The sequence below is a fragment of the Marmota monax genome, unplaced genomic scaffold, assembly GCF_021218885.2.
Source record: "Marmota monax isolate L192 unplaced genomic scaffold, Marmota_monax_Labrador192_F-V1.1 WCK01_AAM20220418_F8-fsc00291, whole genome shotgun sequence".
Taxonomy (NCBI): Eukaryota; Metazoa; Chordata; class Mammalia; order Rodentia; family Sciuridae; genus Marmota; species Marmota monax.
In genome coordinates, this window is record NW_026693329.1 from 781,552 (window position 1) to 802,189 (window position 20,638).

Here is a 20,638-nt window from a genome sequence, read left to right on the forward strand (position 1 = left end):
GAGCTGAGCCTAGTAGGACCAGCAGGACCCAACATGGCCACATGCTGCTCAGAGCTGCTGTTTTTGGAGACAAACAGGTGGGGCCACTTTATAGACATGGGGTGATCTGGCATGTTACAGGAAGCACCATCTACGTGACTTCCTGGCTAAGAAATACACACAGGCAGTCCTGCTAGCCATCAGTGACTGGTATGGAAGGAGCCCAACATAAACCCTCCAGACTAGGAGCAGGCCCACCCTTACTCTGAGACTGCCACTTCCCACACGATGAGCAGCAAGCCAATCCCATCCCATTACCTCTCACTTGAGAAAAATCTGACAGGTAAGTCTTGTGCTATTAAAGAATGGAGCTGACAGCAAATTATATTTGCATTTTAATTTTTAAAAATAAGCTCAAATTTAAGTAAACCACTGACTAAATCACTCAAAGAGTTTCTCAGCTTGGGTGCTGTTGACATTTTGGGCCAATTCTTCTTTGGTCTGTTCTGTACATCACAAGGATGTTGTAGCATCCAAGGCCTCCATCCCATAGACGCCAGCAGCATTCCTGCTTCAATTGTGACAATCGAAGATGACTCTGGATGTTGCCATGCAGTTCTGAGGACCACTGCTCTTCTAGGCACTCACAGAGAACTTTCCAGCTCACCTGGAGTTCTGCCCATGTGGGCCTGCCTGCAAAGACACGCTTCTTCTCCCTCAGAACTCTGCTGGCCAGGCTGAGGTGGAACTCTCTGCCAAGGGAAGGCTCCTGGACTCTGGACTGCTTGTTCCAGGGAGTGACCATGAAGGACAAACCTGATGTAGCCACCAGGCATGCAAGAGGCCTCTGGAGCTCCTACAAGAGGAGCCCCCATGTTTCTTTCTGCCTGGCCTCCACCAGGACTGCTTCTTCCTGTCTGGCTTCCACCCCAATTGCCTCTTCCTAGCTAGCCTCCACCAGGATCACCTCCTCCACCTGGCTTCTACCCCAACTGTCTCCTCCTGCCTGGCCTCTACCCACCTCTCCTCGACTCCACCCTGTCTCCTCCTACTTGGCCTCTACCCCATGGCCTCCTTGCAACTTCCTGATGAAATAGGGAAAATTCTTAAAATCTTAAAGGCATTTTGACATAACTGCCAATGTTCTTTTTCACGCGTAGAAATAATGCCACTTTATCGCAAGAGGCACTGTGTATGTGTATAGAACAACTTTAACTGGCTACCCGTCAATCATTTGCTCCAAGATCATCTGCCCATATACAAAAACCTTTCAGCTCTGGTCATCCCCCAATGCCCTCTCTTCCAAGTCTCCTGGGGCTTCTTTGTTTCCTCACACCCCTGGCACTGGGCCATCTTGGCCCCAGCACCAAATGAAATACTACCCAGCCTGCATCCAGGTTGCTGGGAGACCAGTGCGGGCCATGAGGTGTCAGCACTCCTGGCTTGATGGTCTCAATTATTGAGAAGCTCTGGGATACAGCATGTGCTTGGCGTTAGTGCCGATTCAGAGGCAGCCTGTAACCACTTTCTTTGTACTTGTGCAACAGAGCCAAAGGGAACAGTGGATTGTGCTGGACTTTAGTTGGACCCAACAATAATCAGTCACCAAGGAAGGTCCAGGGAGTTCTGTTTCAGGCTGGTTTATGGCCCAAGCCCAGCTTAAACGCAATCCAGTGAGCTCTTGAGGTTCACTCTAGAATGGTAGACAGCTGCAGGACTTCCGAATGGGCCAGCCAGGAACAGGAAGGACAAGGCAAATCTCAATGCTTGTGGGAGCCCAGCCTCCACCTAATATCTGCTTGCCCACATAAAGATCAGGCCAGGAGGACGCTAAGGGCAGAGTCTGTCCTGCAGGCCTGCCTCCTTCCTCAGGGACAGCAGTGACCAAGAGCATCACCTTCTGCCCCTAGCAGCACCTACCTTGCCTCCGTCTAGCAGTATTCACCTCTAATCTGCTCACTTCAAACTACTCTGGACTACAGATGGTCTGGGCAAAACTTTCTGCTTCCCAGAACCAAAGAAGCAACTAGTGAGGTAATAGTCAATACAGATACGTAATGGGATAACAGGTATGGATGTCATGCCTATTCATGGTCTCAGGAATAAAAGGTGAGAAAGTACCACCAACCCACTTCTGGCATTTGCACACGTTAGCTCTAATGACCACCCCAAAATCCCAGTGTCCCAATGCTCTGGAAGGTCCTTAAAACACAGTCACCTCTATTCACACTCCAGATCTCTCATCACTGCAGCAAAGAAATGACCTCTGCATGGGACAGGTGGGCCAACCTATTTGACATAGCATGACTAGATTTTCTAGCAGGATCCCAATTTTCAGAGATTGCCCAAATGCAAGTATAGACACACACACACTCATCATACTCACCCATTCAAAAGCAACTGGGAAAGGTGGTCAAAACGTCCCTCTTTAACCCTTTATAGGTATAGTCATACTTTAAACATGGGAGAGAAATCTCCTTTAGAGAAAAAGGCAGGGGCTGACATGAGTGGAAAAACAAAAGCCAGAACATTCCACTTGGTTGGGCTGGGTGTTTGGTCTCTGGAGCAAGAACAGCAAACTTTCATCCAGCGTAGGACAGTCACTCAGGACCAGGAGGCTTCTAACATTAGCTAAAAATATCTACCCAAGATTGAATAGGATAAGCAAAACTAAAAGTCAGAAACTTAGAGGCAGCCCTAGGATGACAGCACATGAACCCATCTGTCCCCTGCCCACTCCTACAGGTCCACAGCTTGTGAAAGTCCTTGCTGAGACTCAGGACTTTGCCCTCAATTTCCTCAATGCCAAATCCAAACTCCTATTAGCCTTGAACAGGAGTGACTTCCCGTCTCACTACTTCTTCTCACCCTCAACCATTGAAGAAGACATCTCAAACCCAGGGTTCTAGGTTTTCACAGCCATCTCCAATGGGTGCCACAAGTCCTTCAAAATAGCCCAAACATCTGAGCATGGTGGCTCATGTCTGTGATCCCAAGGGTTCGGAGAGGCTGAGGCAGAAGGATCACAAGTTCAAAGTCAGCCTCAGCAACTTAGCAAGGCCCGAAGCAACTTAGTGAGACCGTGTCTCAAAATAAAATATGAAAAGGGCTGGGGATGTGGCTTGGTGGTTAAGCACCCCTGGCTTAATCCCCAGAGCCAGAAAGAAGCCCCAACAGAAGCTAGGGAGTAGGCAAGCAGGAGGACACTCACCATCTCATCCAGGGCGTAGCGCAGGAGGCCATGCTCATAGAGGATGAAGAACCGCCGCTGCCATTTCTGCAATGGAGCACAGAGTCTGTCGTTAGGGAAGTCCTGGCCCCAGGTCTCAGCTGACTGAGTCCCTGTGTCTGTCAAACCCAAATCTAAGGAATACTGGTTCCATGGCTTCAATTTCTAGGACAGACAGCAGGAAAAGAGACCCAAGGCATAACCACAGTGATTCATTTTAGCCAGGCTGGGGCCCAGAGAGGAGTCCCAAATCATATGAATGACTTGGGGCTCCACACAAGTAATATTGGGATTTAACAAGAAGCTTTTTAAAAATCTGAGAGCTCATGGGAGCAAGTCATGTGTAGTCACACTTCTAATTCCTTACAGCAGCTGGCACAGATCTATCACCTGATGTGTGTCAATATTTTTTGCATGAATGATCAGACACAATCTGGAATAACCAAAGGATGAGAAGGCACTGATTTACCACTTCTGAAAAAATCCAGGAAACTGCTAGAAAAGCACATGATCCACTGGGAGACAAAAAAAAAAAAAGACAGCTAGGCTCCAGGCAGTGATGGAAAGAACTAACAAAAATCAAAAGGGAAGAGGAGCAAGACAGTGTAAACAACCGTAATCCAGGGTGTGGTCAACTGCAAAGGGACCCCCCCCCCACTTTCTAACCAAAGGTCAGGTCACCGGGGTACCAACAGTGGTAGAATGCCACTGAGAGCTGGAATGGAAAGGACTATAGAGGCATCTTCTTTCTGTGTGGAGAAGGGTTTTGTCTGCTACTGAGGCTCTTGGTCTAAATCATGATTGATTGGCATAGCTCCCAAACCTCAAGGGTCCAAGACCTATACTTAACCTTTCAAAAAACTCAACCATATCCAGATCTTTACTAGCAATAAGGCCACAGAACTAACTACAATATTATGTCTCTTTGCTGTGGACTAGAATCATCAATTTATAATAATAATGATTTTCCTTTTAGAAACTGGAAATGGCAACTCTGTACAACCTTAATAGAAACCAGGAAAGGGACCTGGGAACTGTAGTCTAGACTTGTTGCTACTGAGCCCTCCCACCTGGGTAGCAGGAATAGGGATGTGAAGGGCCTTGCAAGGGGATCTACAGGGGATGTCCAAGGGGAGACTGCCAGGACATGTTTTCAGGAAACATTTTCAAGGTTATATGTCGTCTTTAAAATCAAAACCAATGCAGAAGGAAGCCCAAAGATACAATGCAAGGTCAGTGGGACAAAAATATGCACTCCCAGGGCCCTGGCCCAGAAGGAGAAAAGATGAGCAGCAGAGACCCCAAAGAAGGGGAAGGGGAGCTCCAGAACGCAAGGGAGGCGAAGCAGCAGAGCTGAAGCAGTTGGTACCCAGAAGGGGGCGCACAAAAATGGAAGGGCAGTGTTTTGCCTAAAGACAACCTAAAAGGGCTTCCTGGCTGAGAACAAGCCATCAGGCAGGATGATGCTGGTCAACCACCTGGACTCCCGCAGTCACCTGACCTGGCTGGGGGCCAGGAGAGAGGGCAATGTGATGTTTAAGGTGCACTCTGGCCCTGCCCCTGCCAACAATGCTCCTGGTTCTGGGCCTCGGCTCCCAGGGAGCTGCAGGAGGCACTCTTGGAACCGAGAACCACATCAGTATAATGCGCAGGTGCTCAGCTGCTCTTCTGGCTTCCAGTTAACTGGACAGAATCAAGAGCCACGCTGATCCACAAAACAGATGGCACCCACACGAGAGCATCTTGTTTTGAAGGGAAGACTTTGAAAAAAATATGCCTAACTGAGACTTTCTGTGAACCCTGTGAATTCACCAAATGAGGGTCTCAGTCGGCCTGCCATCCCAGACATCCATTCTTGTCTTCCTCCTCCATTCTGCCAATGGGCCCTCAGAGGGCCTCCCTGCTCTCTCTGGTCCCCGCCACCCTGAGAATTCACTCTGGTGCTCTTACCCGAGACCGGTGCACTGGGTTGTCAAAATCTGTCCCATCTGGAGCCAGGAGCAGCCAGCCACCATAAATGGGTTTTGCCTAGAAGAGAAAAAGGAGGAAAGATCATCAGAGGCTTGAACCATAGCAAGAAAGACCAGGTCAAGTTGACAAACACAAAGTCACCCCAGCTCAGCTGAACATGCCTTCCCTCCCAAACTACAGACTCTCCAAGGCAGATGCACTAGAGTAAGAAGTTAGGGGGATTCTATAACATCCAGGGCAGAGTGGAGAAAGCAGATTCTGGCAGGAGTCGGAAAACACTGAAAGACCACAGGCTACCTCCTTCAAGTTCCTGAGCAACACATTAAGATCTGGGGTGGGGTGGGGGGGGTGGCATTTTATTCAATAAGAACGTGAGTGCCCGCATGTAGTAGCATCAGAAATATGTCAACAACACAGCCCCTAGTCCTCATCCTGAAGATGAAAAGCAGGGCTGGGGAGAAACACTCTGCTAGTGATCAAGGATCAAGTCTATACCATCCAAGGAGTCACCGCCCACTGGCTGTAGCCAGAAGACAAAAACCTTCTGAGCTTCAAGCCTCCCATTCTAGAGGTGGAGAATTTTGACACTTCTATCTATATCTCACAAGTTTATGGGAGGATTGATAAGATACAACAAGTAGAATCCAGCATAAGGATGTAAAATGGTGCAGCCACTTTGGAACACAGCCTGGCAGTTCCTCAAAATGATCATTGAAGAGTTACCATAAGCCCCAGCAAACCCACTCCTACGTACATGCACCCACGAAAACTGAAAACAGGTGCTGAAATAAAAACCTGTACACAAATGTTCCTCACAACATCATTCACAATCACCAAAAGGTGGTAACTACTTAAATGTCCATCCACAGAGAAATGAATGAACAGATATGGTCTAGCCATTCATGAAACATTACCTAGCCATAAAAAAGAGAGTAGTACTGATGCATGCTATAACATGCAAGAAACTTAAAAAAAAAAAAAAAAAAAAAAAAGCCAGACACAAAGGCCCACCATACTGCAGGCAAATCAAAAGAACAGAAATATTAGCGGGAGAGGGGATGGGGTTTCTGCTGATGGGTATAGGGTTTCTTTTGGAGGTAATAAAAATATTTGGGAATGAGATAGTAGAGCTAGTTGCACAACATTGTGAATATGCTAAAACCAGATGAATTATACGTTTTAAAGGGGTGAATTTTGTGGTATGTGAATTATATCTCAATAAAAACATAAGAAAAACCACACTAAGCATGGTGTCTGGCCTATAAATTCTCAATAAGCGTTAGGCACTGTCTATTATATTTTTACTGTCCAAAGAGTTCCCCACTCCCAAGACCCTGGCAGTGGGAGCTCAACTCAGGTTATGAGAACAAAGACAGACACTCTGGCTCCATCCCTCTCCCTCTTCACCCAGCTGGCAAGAGGGGCGGGAAAAGGCATAGCCCAGCCACATAACCATTACCCTGTGGAGGGCAGTAACACAAAGGAAAACGGTCCCCGACTTTTGGTCACACAACAATCTCTGGTCAAGCCTTGGGAGCCCTCTTATAAACCCTTTCCATACTGAGAGGTTCACACCCCCTCCCTTCATTGTGGAATCTAATAATATGTGACTCAGAAAGGGCAGGTCACATAGCCCCCAGGCTGAGACAGGAGTCCTCTCTTTCCTCGGCTTCTTTCTGCAGACCTGAGACCCCCCTGGGAACATTGACTTATCCCACCAGCAGAGTGTGTAAAGGGGCTGTAGGCCTGAGGTGGGGCAGGCTGCAGGGAGAAGAGGTACTCATTCTGAAGAAACACCAGAGCGGATGCTGGCAGAGGGCGGGGCTTACAACACCACCCTCCCAGGCCAAGAGGTCCATGAAATGAAATGAGCAAAGGAAACAGAGGTCTGTTTTCTCTGAAAATACCAGAAGCATCCTGCAGTCTCCAGGTGAGTGAGCACACCAGGCCTCTCTCCACATGGCTCTAGGTGAGCACTCCAAGTGGACCCCATCAAACCCACCTAAGGCATGGGAAAGTCAAGGCCTCAGTCAAAGGTCAGACAGCTCTCTTTGTGTGCCAATACCCAGTGACTCCCGGCCCACAGGTCCCCCACCTGGGAGGTCAGCAGGCTAGACCACGAAGCTGTTGCTCTACCTCAACCTGGTTTAATATATGCCAGGTTGCTGGCCTCTGGCTACAGGGCTTTGGGGTGGCATCACATCAGTAAGCTACACCTAGCAGGACTTCCCAAAAAAGGACAGTTAGGCCAGGCGCAGTGGCATATACCTGTAATCCCAGTGGCTTGGAAGGCTGAGACAGGAGGATCATGAGTTCAAAGTCAGCCTTAGCAACTTAGAGAGGCCCTAAGCAACTTAGTGAGGCCCTAAGCAACTTAGTGAGACCCTGTCTCAAAATTTAAAAAAAAAAAAAAAAAAAAAAAAGTGGGGGCGGGGGGTGCTGGGGATGTGACTCAGTGGTTAAGCATCCCTGGGCTCAATCCCTGGTACCAAGCGGGGGCGGGGGGAGGACAATGGGGACCTACAGGTCTGGCACAAGTTCCCTCAGAACCCAGGCTAACCATGGTCTCAACCCAAATCCTTATTTGCATCATTATTCATTCAACGACCATCTGGCCAGCCCTACTACATGCATGGCCCTGTGTGCTGCACATTAGGGACTCTGCTGGCACCCACCAGCTAGGTGAAGCCAATCACAGATCATGACCCAGATCACAGTGAAGGCAAGCCCGGGAAATGGAGTGTCCAGAGCAGGAAACAAAGGTTCCAGAAGAAGGCACCTGCTAGGAAGCAGATGACCCCACTGAAAGCATCTACCAAGGCAAATCCAGAGAGACAGAAGCAGCTTAGTGGCTGCCTGGGGATGTAGGGATAGGAGGGTTGAGAGCCAGGTTTCTTTTGGGGACAATGAAATCTTCAAAAACTTAACTGTGTTGGTGACTGCACCTCTCTGGGAATACACTAAAAATAATTGAATTACACATTTTTAATAGGTCATTTGTATGGTATGAATTTTGTCTCAATAAAGCTTTTTTTCTGTACTGGGGATTGAGCCAAATCCCCACTCCTTTCTGTATTTTATTTAGAGACAGGGTCTCGCTAAATTGCTAGGGCCTCACTAAGTTGCTGAGGCTGGCTTTGAACTCACAATACTCCTGCCTCAGCCTCCTGAGCTGCTGCGATTACAGGTGTGCCCCCCTGTGCCTGGCTTCACTATAGCTGTTTTAAAAAAACATTTACCAAGGACTGCCAGCAGTGGGGGAGCAAAGGCTCCTCCTTCGTCAGCTCCAGACTACAGGCAGCTACCTCCCCTTCTCCCCAACCTGGAGGACTCAAGTTTCCAGGGAGGGATCAAGTTTCCAGGTGCCTGCCCCAGTCAGATTTCAGAGGCTTCATTCAAAGAGACAGGGACAAAGGTTACCAAGTCAACAACCGTGGACCACCAGTAGGTAGAAAGGAGCTGGCGTGGGCCAGACAGGCAGAGGGGAACAGGAGGCCCAGAGTACACTGAGCGGGCCTGCAGGGTATGGGAGGGTGAGAGCTCCCAGAGGGCCGTGTGGATGTCTGCAGCTGAACGCCAACTAGAACCACGCAGCTCAGGGCCACAGCCTCCCTGCACAGCCATGTGAGCCAAGGCCAGGGACAGAGCAGGGGTGGGTCACCCCCAGCACCCTCACCCCACGCACACACACACACCGTGGTCTGGGCTGGAAAGGACTCTCCGGCAAGGGCACAGTGAGCAGCCATCTTTAACCCTCAGACCTTTCCCCACTGAGAGCATCCAGACTACAACCAGCGCTACAATCCCAGATAACACCACACAGGACCCCCACTCGCACTGCCGTTTTCCTCTCCCCACAGCCTGGCCAAAGTGTCTGCTGTGTTACCCCAGCTCTCTCACCCTGCCCCTTGCCTGGCAATCCCATCCATCCCTCATGGCTCTATATCCCTTCCTCAAGGGGCCAACCTGACCTCCTAGGTCAGCATCCAGTGACTCACCTCCATCATTACGACAATGACCCGTTTCAGAATTAATGTGTGCCTGTCATTTCACCATGTAATTATACTGCCCCTCACCTTAGAACCTTCACTCCAGGACACAGGGTGGGGTAGGCCCCGCTCCAGCTATGTCCTTCATCTGAAGGCAGGCCTCAGAGGGACAAGAAGGGAAGGCAGGCAAGGGGCCATTCAACTGTGCCTGCAGATCAGTTCTGCTGGGTACTCATTGCTCTCTCTCCCGCTAAGCTTCCTGTTTCTTGGAGAACCTACGGTCCTGACTCAGTCACCCTGACCTTGTCCCCAAGGCAAGGAAAGGACTGCTAGGAAGAGCTACTGTTCTGCCAATATCTAAAAATGCCACATGCTCCCACCATCACCGTGGAGTCACCACGTCTGTAAGTCCAGAAGTAACCCTGACAGAAGGCCCACAAACAGAGGCAGCAGGAGAGAGCCCAAAAGGAAGCTGGCCTGTCAGCTGAGTGCACTGTGGAACTGAGCGGTGCACTCAGTTTTGCTCTTCTCTGGCTTTGGAGGACACAGGGAAGCAGGTGTCTGCAGCTGACACTGGAAACTGGAGATGGGCTGCCAGGACCCACGGGAGAGGCCTGAGATCCATTTCACACAGCCCCGCACAGCAGGCCTTCTGCACAGGCCCTCCAGAGAAGGCACAGAGCTCCAGATCCCCAGAGAAGTCACCAAACCTGAGCTACTTGTCCTCCCACACAACCTGCACAAACCAGAGGCTACACGTCAGGCTGCTCTCTGGGAGGACTGAGGGGAAGTCCTTTTAAACCCTTTTAAAAATGGTGACTTGAAACTTCTGTCTCCTGGATGATGGGGAAGATACAATTCTCCCTATTCCTCCTGCTAAACACAACTGAAATCCTGGGCATCATGAGTAAGACAAACATAAGACCCTGAAAGGAGGGTAGCAGAAGACAGAAAGGCTCGGGACCTCAGCAACCAAGAAAAAATACAGTGCTGATTTCCTTAGGCTTGCCTTTTGCCTCATTATCCGGGACTGCGTACTGGAGAGGCTGGCAACCTGGAAATACCAATGGACACAGATAGAAGAAGAAAAAAAAAAAGCCCAGCCAGGCATCATGACGCACACCTATAATCCCAGCAACTTGGGAGGCTGAGGCAGGAGGATCCCAAGTTGAAGACCAGCCTCAGAAACTTAGATAGACCCTGTCTCAAAATAAAATAAAAAGGGGGCTGGAGTGGTGGCTCAGTGGTAGAGCATGTGCCTAGCATGTGTGAGGCACTGGGTTCTATTCTCAGCGCCACACATAAATAAATAAAATAAAGGTCCATTGACAACTAAAAATTAAAATAAATAAAATAAAAAGGGCTGTAGATGGAGTTCAGTGGCAGAGTGCCCCTGAGTTCAGTCTCTAGCACTAAGAAAGAAAGAAAGAAAGAAAGAAAGAAAGAAAGAAAGAAAGAAAGAAAGAAGCTGCTCCCTGAGCTAAAGAGCCAGAAAGGACCAGCCTTTCAGAGAGACTGCAGCCCCACCCTCAAGTGAGTGAAGGCTGGGCATGGACCCTGCCAGCTGTCACAAGACACCTCAACACCCTGTCCAGGCTGTGTCAGAAAACGCCAAGTAGGGAGCCAAGGTGTTCATTTCCCCACCCCAACCCCCCAAAAGGGGGTCCCTCCCTCTCCCCACGGAGGCCCACTGCCCAGGAGTAATGAACCAATCCCACTTGGCAGTAATGAACCATCCCTACCTCAAGGGTCAAGGGAGAACAAGTGGAGCACATGTGACCCCCAATCCCCTCCTGAACAGTGTCAGAAAAGCTGACACTTATCATCTTGTAAGATGACAATCATGGGGCTGGGGACATAGCTCAGTTAGTAGAGTGCTTGCCTTGCATACACAAGGCCCTGGGTTCAGCACACACACACACACACACACACACACACACACACAAATGACAATCATGTCATCAGAGTCCCTCAAGGATAGGAGGAGGGTAAGACAGTAAGAGTCTTCAGAGAATGGCTGGAAAAACTCTCAAATTGAACAAGAGTGGCAACTTACAAATTCAGGAAGCTGAGTGAGCTCTGAAGGATAGAGCAAAAAAAGTCCACCCAAGACACATTGTAATTAAACCAAAGAAAAACTAAAGGCAAAGAAAAAATCCTGGAAGCAACCAAAGAACAATGACACCTTGTGAACAGGACTAGAAGACCTCGAATTAGGAACTGTGGCAGCCAGAAGGAAGGGACAGGGCTCCTCAGGCACTGAGAGGAAATAGAATCCTGCCCTAGTGGAGATGGCCTCAGGAACAAAAAGGAGATCAAGATATTCCTGGATGAAGGACAACTAAGGGAATCTGCTAACGGCCTGACCCCTAAAAAAAATGGCCAAAGTTCTCCAAACAAAAAGGGAAGCCAGAATCTGAGATGGAATCTTGGAACACCCAAAAGAAACCAAGAACACAGCAAACAAACAAACAAATAAAACATGGTAAAGAATTAGGCTTTCCTTACTTGGGTTTTCTGAATTATGTCTGATAACTAAAGCCAAAATTTTAACACTGTTTGTGGTTTTAAACACATACAAGGAAAAGCTTAAGATAATTACACAGGGAAAGATAGAGATGTAACCCAGGTATTCTCTTCTCTTAAACTAGATAAACGATATAACCAGTAGATTATGACAAATTATATGTATATGACAGAGTGCCTAAAGAAATCATTAAAATATTCATACCAAAAGATACACTGAATATAGGTCAATCAAAATAAAACTCTTTAAAAAAAAAAAAAAGTTCAAGTAGCCCACAGGAAGAAGGAAAAAGAAAACAAAAACCAGAGGGACCAAACAAAACAGAAAAAATTATAGCCTAATAATGGTATTAAACATGAATGGGCACAATGTATTAATTAAAACACAGAGACTGGAAGACTGAATTTTTTAAATGGCCCAAGTATATACAAGTAATTTATTGCAAATACAATGATTACAGCAGGGTGGTAAAGATACATCTTGTAACTATTCATCAATGGAGAGCAGAGTTGCTATGTTAATAAATAAAGCATATTCAGCACAAATAAAATCACCAAACTGAGAAGAATGTTACATAATGATAAAACGGTGAACTCACCAAGACCTAGCAAGCCTAAATGTGCATGCAGCAAACAGCTGCAAAATAACATGAAGTTAATACTAATAGAACTGAAAGGAAAGATACGCAAATCCAATTATAACTGAAGATTTCAACATCCCTCAGAATCTTTCAATCCTGTAACAACTGATGAATAAGTAGATATTTAAATCAGCAAGGATACAGAAGAAAGCAACACCATTATCATGGTTTGAATGTTTATTCCTTTCAAAATCAGATTAAAATTTAATTGATTGCAATCAGAGTTGAGACCTCTGAGAGGTGAACAAGTCCCCTCATGGACAGTATTACTGCCATCATAAAAGGGCAACTTTGGCCCCGTCTGTCTTTATGCCCTTCTACCTACACCTTCTGCCCTGTGACGATTTTGCCAGAGGGCCCTAGTCTTGATCTTGGTCTTCCCAGGCAAGAAAATAAATTTATAATTACTCAGTTTAGGTCTTCTACTATAATAGCACAAATAAAAATTAAGAACAACCATCAACCAACAGAATCTGGCATTAATAGAACAGTTCATCAAACAGCAGAATACACACTCTTTTTCAGTGTCCACAGAACACATACCCAAACAGAGCCTATCCTGGGCCATAAAACAAAACTCAGTAGATTAAAATGACTGAAATCCAATGAACCAGACATCAAGAACAGAAAGACAACAAGAAAATCTTCAAACACCCAGAAACTAAATGACATACTTTTAAACAATTTTATGGGTCAAAGATTAAATCAAGGGAAATTCTTTTCTCAAAAAAAAAAAATTACTTTAAAAAAGTAAAATAAAATGTATCAAAGTTTGTGGGACATAGCTAAAGAATGCTGAGAGAACACTACAGTATTAAAATGCTTACCTTAGAAAAGAGGAAAGGTTTCAATCTAAGTTCCACCTCAATAACCTAGAAAAAGAAGTATAACATATACCCAAGGCAAGAAAAAAAGAAGGAAATAATAAAAATAAGGTCAGAATCAATACACTGAAAAACAAATCAGTTCTTTGAAAAAACAGATAAAACTGATAAGCTTCTGTCAACAACAAAGAATGTAAAAATTAAAGTATCAGAAAAGAAATAGGAGCTACCACTATAGATTCTTGAGAAATCAGAAGCATAATGTATTATACCATGAACAAGTCCACAAACATTAAACCACTTAGATAAAATGGACCAATTTCACGAAAAAAAAAAAAAACACAGAAAATCTTAATGACTGAATGACTGTTAAAGAAACTAAATATGTAATGTATTTTAAAACTCCCCCAAAACAGGTCTCAGGCCTACATGGTTTTACTGGAAAAGTCTACCAAATGTTTAAAGAATCAACACCAACTCTACATAATCTTTTTGAGAAAACAGAAGAAGAGACACTTTCAATGCATTTTAGGAAACTAGTCGTACCCTGACAGAACCAGGAAAACACAATACAAAAAAACAGTCAAAATACAAAAGCATAATACCCCTTACAAACACAGACTCAAAAATCCACAAACTATGAGCAAATAGAATTATATAATAAAACCAAGTGGGGCTTATTTCAGGGATGTTAGTTTAATTACAGCAAATACAACTGATGTAATCTACCACAATCGCAGGCTAAAGAAGAAAAAACACAAAGTCGTATCAACTGATATGGGAAAATGTAACGAAATCCAACATCCACTCACAATTTTATAAACCTGTCAGAAGTGTAGGAAGAGGGAAACTTCCTCATCTTGATACAGAGCATTTATGAAAACCTTCAATAAATGGTGAAAGACTGAACATTTTCTTTCTAAGATCAGGACCAAGTCAATGCTGTCTATTCTCAACTCTCATTCAACACATTGTGAGAATTTCTAGCCTGTGCAAGAAGATAATAAAAGGCATAGATTGATAAGAAACAAAACATTTATAGATGACATAGTTGTCTATGTGGAAAACCACACATAATCTCCAGAAACCTCCCAGAACTAGTGGGTTCAGTTAAGATTGCAGGTTACAGTATCAGTGTACGAAAACCAGTATTAGTTCTATATACTAATATGAACACGTGGATATCAAAATCAAAAATACAGCAAATACCATTCACCACTGATCTCACAAAAATGAAATACTTAGGTGTAAATCCAACAAAACATGTACAAGACTTACATGCTGAACATTCTACAATGAAGAAAGAAATCAAAGACGATCTAAATAAATGGAAAGAGAACACTATGTTTATAGACTATAAGATTTTTAAGATGTTGATTCTCCCCAAACTGATATAAAGATAAATGTACTTCTTATTCAAATCCCATTCTTGTAGATACAAATAAGATTATTCTAAAATTCATATGAAAGGCAAACAAACTAGAATAGTTGTTTTTTATTACAAAAGAGTAAAGATGGAGTCTTCTACCTATCCAATCACAAGACTTATTACATATCCACAGTAATCAGGAGTCTGTGGTATCAGAGCAAGGTCAGAAACATTGATCAATGAAATAGAACAGACAACCCAGTAATCAACCCACATGAATGTGCCAAATTAACTTCTAAAAAAAGGTGCAGATGCATCGCAATTAAGGAAGGACAGCCTTTCAACAAATGATGCTGGAACAAGCGTTCATGCTCAGGAAAAACAAAACAAAATGCTCACACTAATGTAAAAATTAACTTTATATAAAATTTAACTCAAAATGGAACACAAACATACATTGAGAAATCAGATTTCATTAAAATAAAAAGTTGACTGTTCTGTAAAAGGACCTGCTAGCAAGATGGAGGAAGAAAAAGGCAAAGGATAGGACAAAATGTTTGCAAATGACCTTTTTGACTACAAACTAGTATCTAGAATATATAAAGTTCTCTCAAAACTCGATAGTAAAAAATAAAATAAATGACCCAATTAGGACACAAGCAAAAGACATTTCACAGAGAATTTACAGATGCTCATGAGAAGACATTCATCATTATTGGGGAAATTAAAGTTGAAATCACAGGAGATACTACTATACTCTATCACAATGGCTAAAATTATTTTTAAAAGGTAACAACACCAAAGGCTGACAAGGATGTAAACAAAGTATATCACCCATATAGTGCTGATGAAAATCAATTTGGAAGTTTCTTAAAAACTAACCATAGGATTATTGTATGACCAGGAACTGAGTTCCTGGATATTTATTCCAGAGAAATGAAAATATACATTCACACAACACGACATACAAATGGTGATATCAGCTTTATTCACAACAGTCAAAAACTGGAAACAACCCATACATCCTTCAGCAGGTGAACAAACTGTGGCTCACCATCCCACGCAATACTAGTCAGCAACTAAAAGGAATGAACTACTGACACACACGACCACTTGGATGTCCAAGATGAGTGGAAAAAGGAACTCCAACAAAAAAGTCAAAGGCTACATGCTATATGATTCCACTTGTAAAACATTCATTCCTGAGATATGAAATGTACGGGAAAGAACAGATTCTCAGTTGTTGGGATGAGGCAGAGTTGGTGGGACAGGAGAAGTGGCTAGGAGGACCCTGTGGGGATAGATGCTATGAATCCTGACTGCAACAGTGTCAGCATCCTGACTGTGACTTGCACCTCCTGCACTGCAGGGTGTCACCATTGGGGAAATTGGTCGAAGAGTACAAGGATTACTCTGTGTTATCTTACAACTTTAAGGGAATCTACCATTATCTGAATATAAGTTTTTTGTTTTTGCTTTTTTTTTTTTTTTTGCGGGGGGCGGTACCAGGATTGGATCCAGGGTGCTTAATCACTAAACCACATACCTAGCCCTTTTTATTTGAGACAGAGTCTCACTAACTTGCTAGGGGCTTGCTAAATTGCTGAGGCTGGCCTTGAATTTGTAATCCTCCTGCCACAGCCTCCAGAGTCACTGAGATTACAGGCATGTACCACTGTGCCCAGCTATAAAAATTTATTTAAAAAAAAACAAAAACATATGGGGCTGGAGTTGTGGCTCAGCAGTAGAGTGCTCGCCTTGCACATGAGAGGCCCTGGGTTCGATCCTCAGCACCACATAAATAAATAAAATGGAGATACTGTGTTCAAATACAACTAAAAAAAAAATAAATGTTAAAAAAAAAACAACCCAAACCCGCTACTTCCCAAATTTTCCCTCCACTCCAACTGCACACAGGTGTGGAATCCTGGAAAGGGACCAGCCAAAGCCCCACAGCTCTGGGGCTGCAACAGCCCCTGCAGGTAGTCCTTGAAGGTCTGCCAGCACCCTCCCCAAGCAAAGTCCATCTGTGGAGTCCCTGAGATGTGTGGCTTGTATTCCACTGGCCGTGTCAGTGGCTTCTCCTGGAGACCGCATGCACATGTGTACTTGCACGCACACATGCACACACAGACATTCCCTCCCTCAGGCCCCCTACTTGACCACAATGAGGTTCCTCACCACCCTCCTGAGGGAGATCTGGGTTGTGTCAGGGAGAGGTCAACTGTCTCAATTCAGGCCAAGCGGGTGGGGCAGAGGCAGAAGCCAACATCCTGGCCTGCTTCACACAGTGCCGTCAAGCTGCCACATGGACGTTTCCCAGACACGAGCAGGCCTCTGGACCCAGTCACCCATCACAACCAGCCCCAAGGCACTCAACTGGTCATTCTCATCTTGGCTCCACGTGGCCTGTCTGTGGCTCAAAGAACAGGGAGAGAGCGATCAGTGATGGATCTCTAACAAGTGGTTTAACCCAGATTTCCTGTTCCCTTGGACTCAGGAACCTCGGAGGAGAAGCAGGCATGCAGAGAAGCAGTCAGGCACAGCACCACCAGAACAACCAGTGAAGAAGTGTGGGTCTCACCCTTTCTGCCCCCTGAAAGCCCTCCACGGTGCAGTGCCCCTCACCTCCTAAACCTTACCTCCCACACCAACGTCTCTCACAGGATAAGGTGATTCATGGTCCCACGCACAGCCTGTTCAAGACTCCATGCCCTTAGGCATCAGTAACTGACCCAAAGCCAGCCACTCATGCAGTAGGTGCTAGGGCTGTTCTGCCATTCCCTCAGCTCAGCCCAGGCACTCCACAGACCCTTCTGCTCGGCTCCTCTTGCATGCACTTCAGGCCTCTGGGCTTTGTACAGCATTTCTACATGGTCAGTTCCTTAGCCCACTCTGCAGAAGCTCCTGCTCTCCTCCAAGATACTGCCTCCTGACTCTATGTCAGCCACACTCCTCTCTTATAACAACACAATCCCAACAGGAAACAAGAATCCAGCCTTCATCTAGCTAAGTTCCCAGTATAAAGCTGGATTCTGGGGAATAAATAATCAAATAAATAGGTAGCTGACTCCACTTACTGGTCATCACACAGAACCTAACTGCTCTGCAGTCTTATTGGGAGTACTGCTGTTAAGGCTTCCTCAGGACCTGGAGAGCCTGGCTGCACCTCTGACTTCCATGACAAGATGCCAATCACCAGGATGGGGCCAGTGCCCAACACCAAGGGGACAATCAGCGCCCTGAAGACTAAGTAGATTGCCAGTATAGCTGGGCTGAGCCTCAACTTGTAATCCTTCCTCCTCTACATGTCAAGTCCCTGGCCAGGCCACTGTGGGTATCCTGCACTCTCGGCAGCACATGGCCACATGCATTAAGAACCACAACATGCTGTGCTGCTGGTACAGTAAGTCTGCAGCCAGAGACTCAGCCTAAAGCAATGACAGAGCACAGCAAGAAGTTCCAGTCATGATGTGGGAAGAGCCCAATGTCCAACAGAAACAGGCCATTTGAAAGCTGCTACGTAACTCCCTCCAGGAGCACAAAACCACCTGTTATAATGTCCCAGACACTCCCATCCAATCATCACTTCCTGAACAGACCCTCATGGCTTCATCTGCTCTGGGTCCTGGGTGACCAGTACCCCCTGGAGGTATTCAGTAGAATCTCCCTAGCAGCCGTTCTGAAGTTGAAGGTATAAACATGAGGCACACAGAGATCCTCCCTTGAGGGGCACCCAGAAGGAGACCAGACATGTGGGTAGGATGTCAAGGTGTTTGTAAAATATGTAAGGATGGCTTATGATCAGGAGCTGCGATAGTTAAGATGTGAATGTTCCCCAAGGGCCCATGTATTAAAGTCTTGGTGGACTGTAACAGGTAGAACCTTTAAGAGGTAGTGCCTAGTGGGAGGTCTTCAGGTCCCTGGGGAAGGGCATTCGTAAAGGGAATTATGGGAAGCCAGCCCCCTCTTCACTCTTTTTCTGCCTCCCACAAGGTAAGTGGTTTTGCTCTGCCATGCACTCCTGCCATGATGTGCTATCTTGCCACAGGCCCCAAAGCAATGGGTCCACCTCATCACAGACTGAAACCTCCAAAATTGTAAGCCAAAATAAGCTTTTTTCTTTATAAATTAACTATTTCAGGTACTTTGTTATAGTGACGAAAAGATAACACAGGGGCTTGGATTGTGGCTCAGTGGTGAAGCACAAACCTAGTGTGTACGGGGCCCAGGTTCAATCTTCAGCACCACATAAAATAAATAAATAAAATGAAAGGCATTGTGTCCATCTACAACTAAAAAAAAAAAAATTAAAGAAGAAAAAAGATAACACAGAAGTCAATGAGAAAACAGCTAACTATTGACTGCTGGGGCCATGGGCAAATGTTAGAGGTGTTTTGGTTTGTTTGTTTGTTTGTTTACCAGGGATAGAACTCAGGGGCACTCAACCACTGGGCCATATCCCCAGCCCTGTTTTTATTTTATTTAGAGACAGGGCCTCACTGAGTTGCTTAGCACCTCGATTTTGCTGAACTCTGAACTCCTGATCCTCCTGCCTCAGCCTCCCAAGCCACCAGGATTACAGATGTGCGCCACCACGCCCAGCAGGTTTGTTTTTTTTTTTTTTATCATCTTTGCAATGTTACTATACAAATTACATTACTTTGTAATGTTACTATTCAGCTGCTGTTTACGGAGAGGAGAAGATGTCTGCCTGACCGCACATGCACAGCTTCTGATATAATCCAGGCAGAATGGCTTCAAACAGGAAGAGGAGATGCTGGTCATTCTTAGCAGAACAAGAGGCAGGGGGAGCTAGGGAATCTCTATATTTCCATCTCTGCCAACATGATCAAACAGCTCTGGATACTTAGTATAAAGATCCTGGCCTGGGACTAAGGAGGCCCAAGTTCAAGTCCTGGTACCCACTGTATGGCCCACAGCAAGACAGTATTTCTGGAGGCTGGGGCTGTAGCTCAGAGGTAGAGCATTTGCCTGGCACATGTGAGGTACTGGGTTTGATCCTCTGCACCATGCACACCTGTCATCCCAGAGGCTGGGGAAGCTAAGGCAGGAAGATCGCAAGTTCAAAGCCAGCCTCAGCAAAAGCAAGATGCTAAGCAACTCATTGAGACCCTGTCTCTAAATAAAATACAATATAGGGCTGGGGATGTGGCTCAGTGGTTGAGTGCCCCTGAGTTCAATCCCTGGTACCAAAAATAAATAAATAAATGTATTGTGTCCATCTACAACTTAAAAAAAAAAATTTAAATATAGTATTTCTGTGAATCTTGGTCTTATCATCTACAATAAGAGAAAAACACATATATCCTTTCCAGACCACTTAAATATAAAATCACATCAAACACAGTCCCACCTCAGACACATTTTAAGTCAGTACACAATCAAGAATGCCTCAAGGCAAGAAGCATCTACCCTAGGGCATACGTAGCACCTAGCACACAGGTGGCACTGAAACCAAATTAGTGCTCTGGGAAGGGAGCCCCTCAGTGCAGGTAGCCAGGGAGAGCCTCTGAGCAGTATGCTGGTCAGGCCCAAAGGACCCCAGGGCTCCTGACTCTGAGAATGGGACAGGGCACACAAACCCCACACAGGCTCCTGCACAACAGTCTCCACTCAGATTCCAAGCAGAGTGCTGGTCCCTATGAAAGTTCTTCAAGGGAAAGCCTACTCCATACAGATGGGGCCAATATCTCAGTTCTGAGAGAACAGGGGCAAAAAAATGCTCAGAGTTAGGGCAGGGTGGGGTAGATAGTCACCAAAAGATGGATGAGCAAGTAGGGGATCTGTGAACTATAGCTGACATATCTTCCGTGGTCTTGAGTTTAGTTCTTTGTCTCCTCCCTGCCCCCCGAAAAAGTTTCTATGAGGACACTGCCATACTTGTAGTAGCTAACAAGCTGTTTAATATTTTCTACACTTCGATTCCAAAAAGAGAAATGATGTCTGGGTGGCAACCGTCTGGCCAGCTCGTAAATCATGGGGGACTTCAAGGTCACCTGTCTTCCTAAGACATTTAGATGTAAGTCAGTAAGACAATGAGAGATGTGAGCAACAGCAAGGTCTAGGCTCAGGTCCTACCCTGCCAA

The 20,638-nt window shown here is 45.6% G+C and overlaps 1 protein-coding gene across 8 annotated transcripts in view; it reads right to left on the minus strand.

Moving 5' to 3' along the window:
• The window catches only part of Mprip (myosin phosphatase Rho interacting protein), a 140,299-nt gene that overhangs the window by 102,636 nt on the left and 17,025 nt on the right, over positions 1 to 20,638 (minus strand). For all 8 annotated transcript variants that reach the window (XM_046456716.2, XM_046456719.2, XM_046456714.2 and 5 more), the window contains exons 2-3: positions 5,159 to 5,236; positions 3,191 to 3,256 (exon numbers count right to left, since the gene is read on the minus strand). In XM_046456716.2, coding sequence (XP_046312672.1) covers positions 3,191 to 3,256; positions 5,159 to 5,236 — 144 coding nt within the window. The remainder of the gene's footprint in view (positions 1 to 3,190; positions 3,257 to 5,158; positions 5,237 to 20,638) is intronic.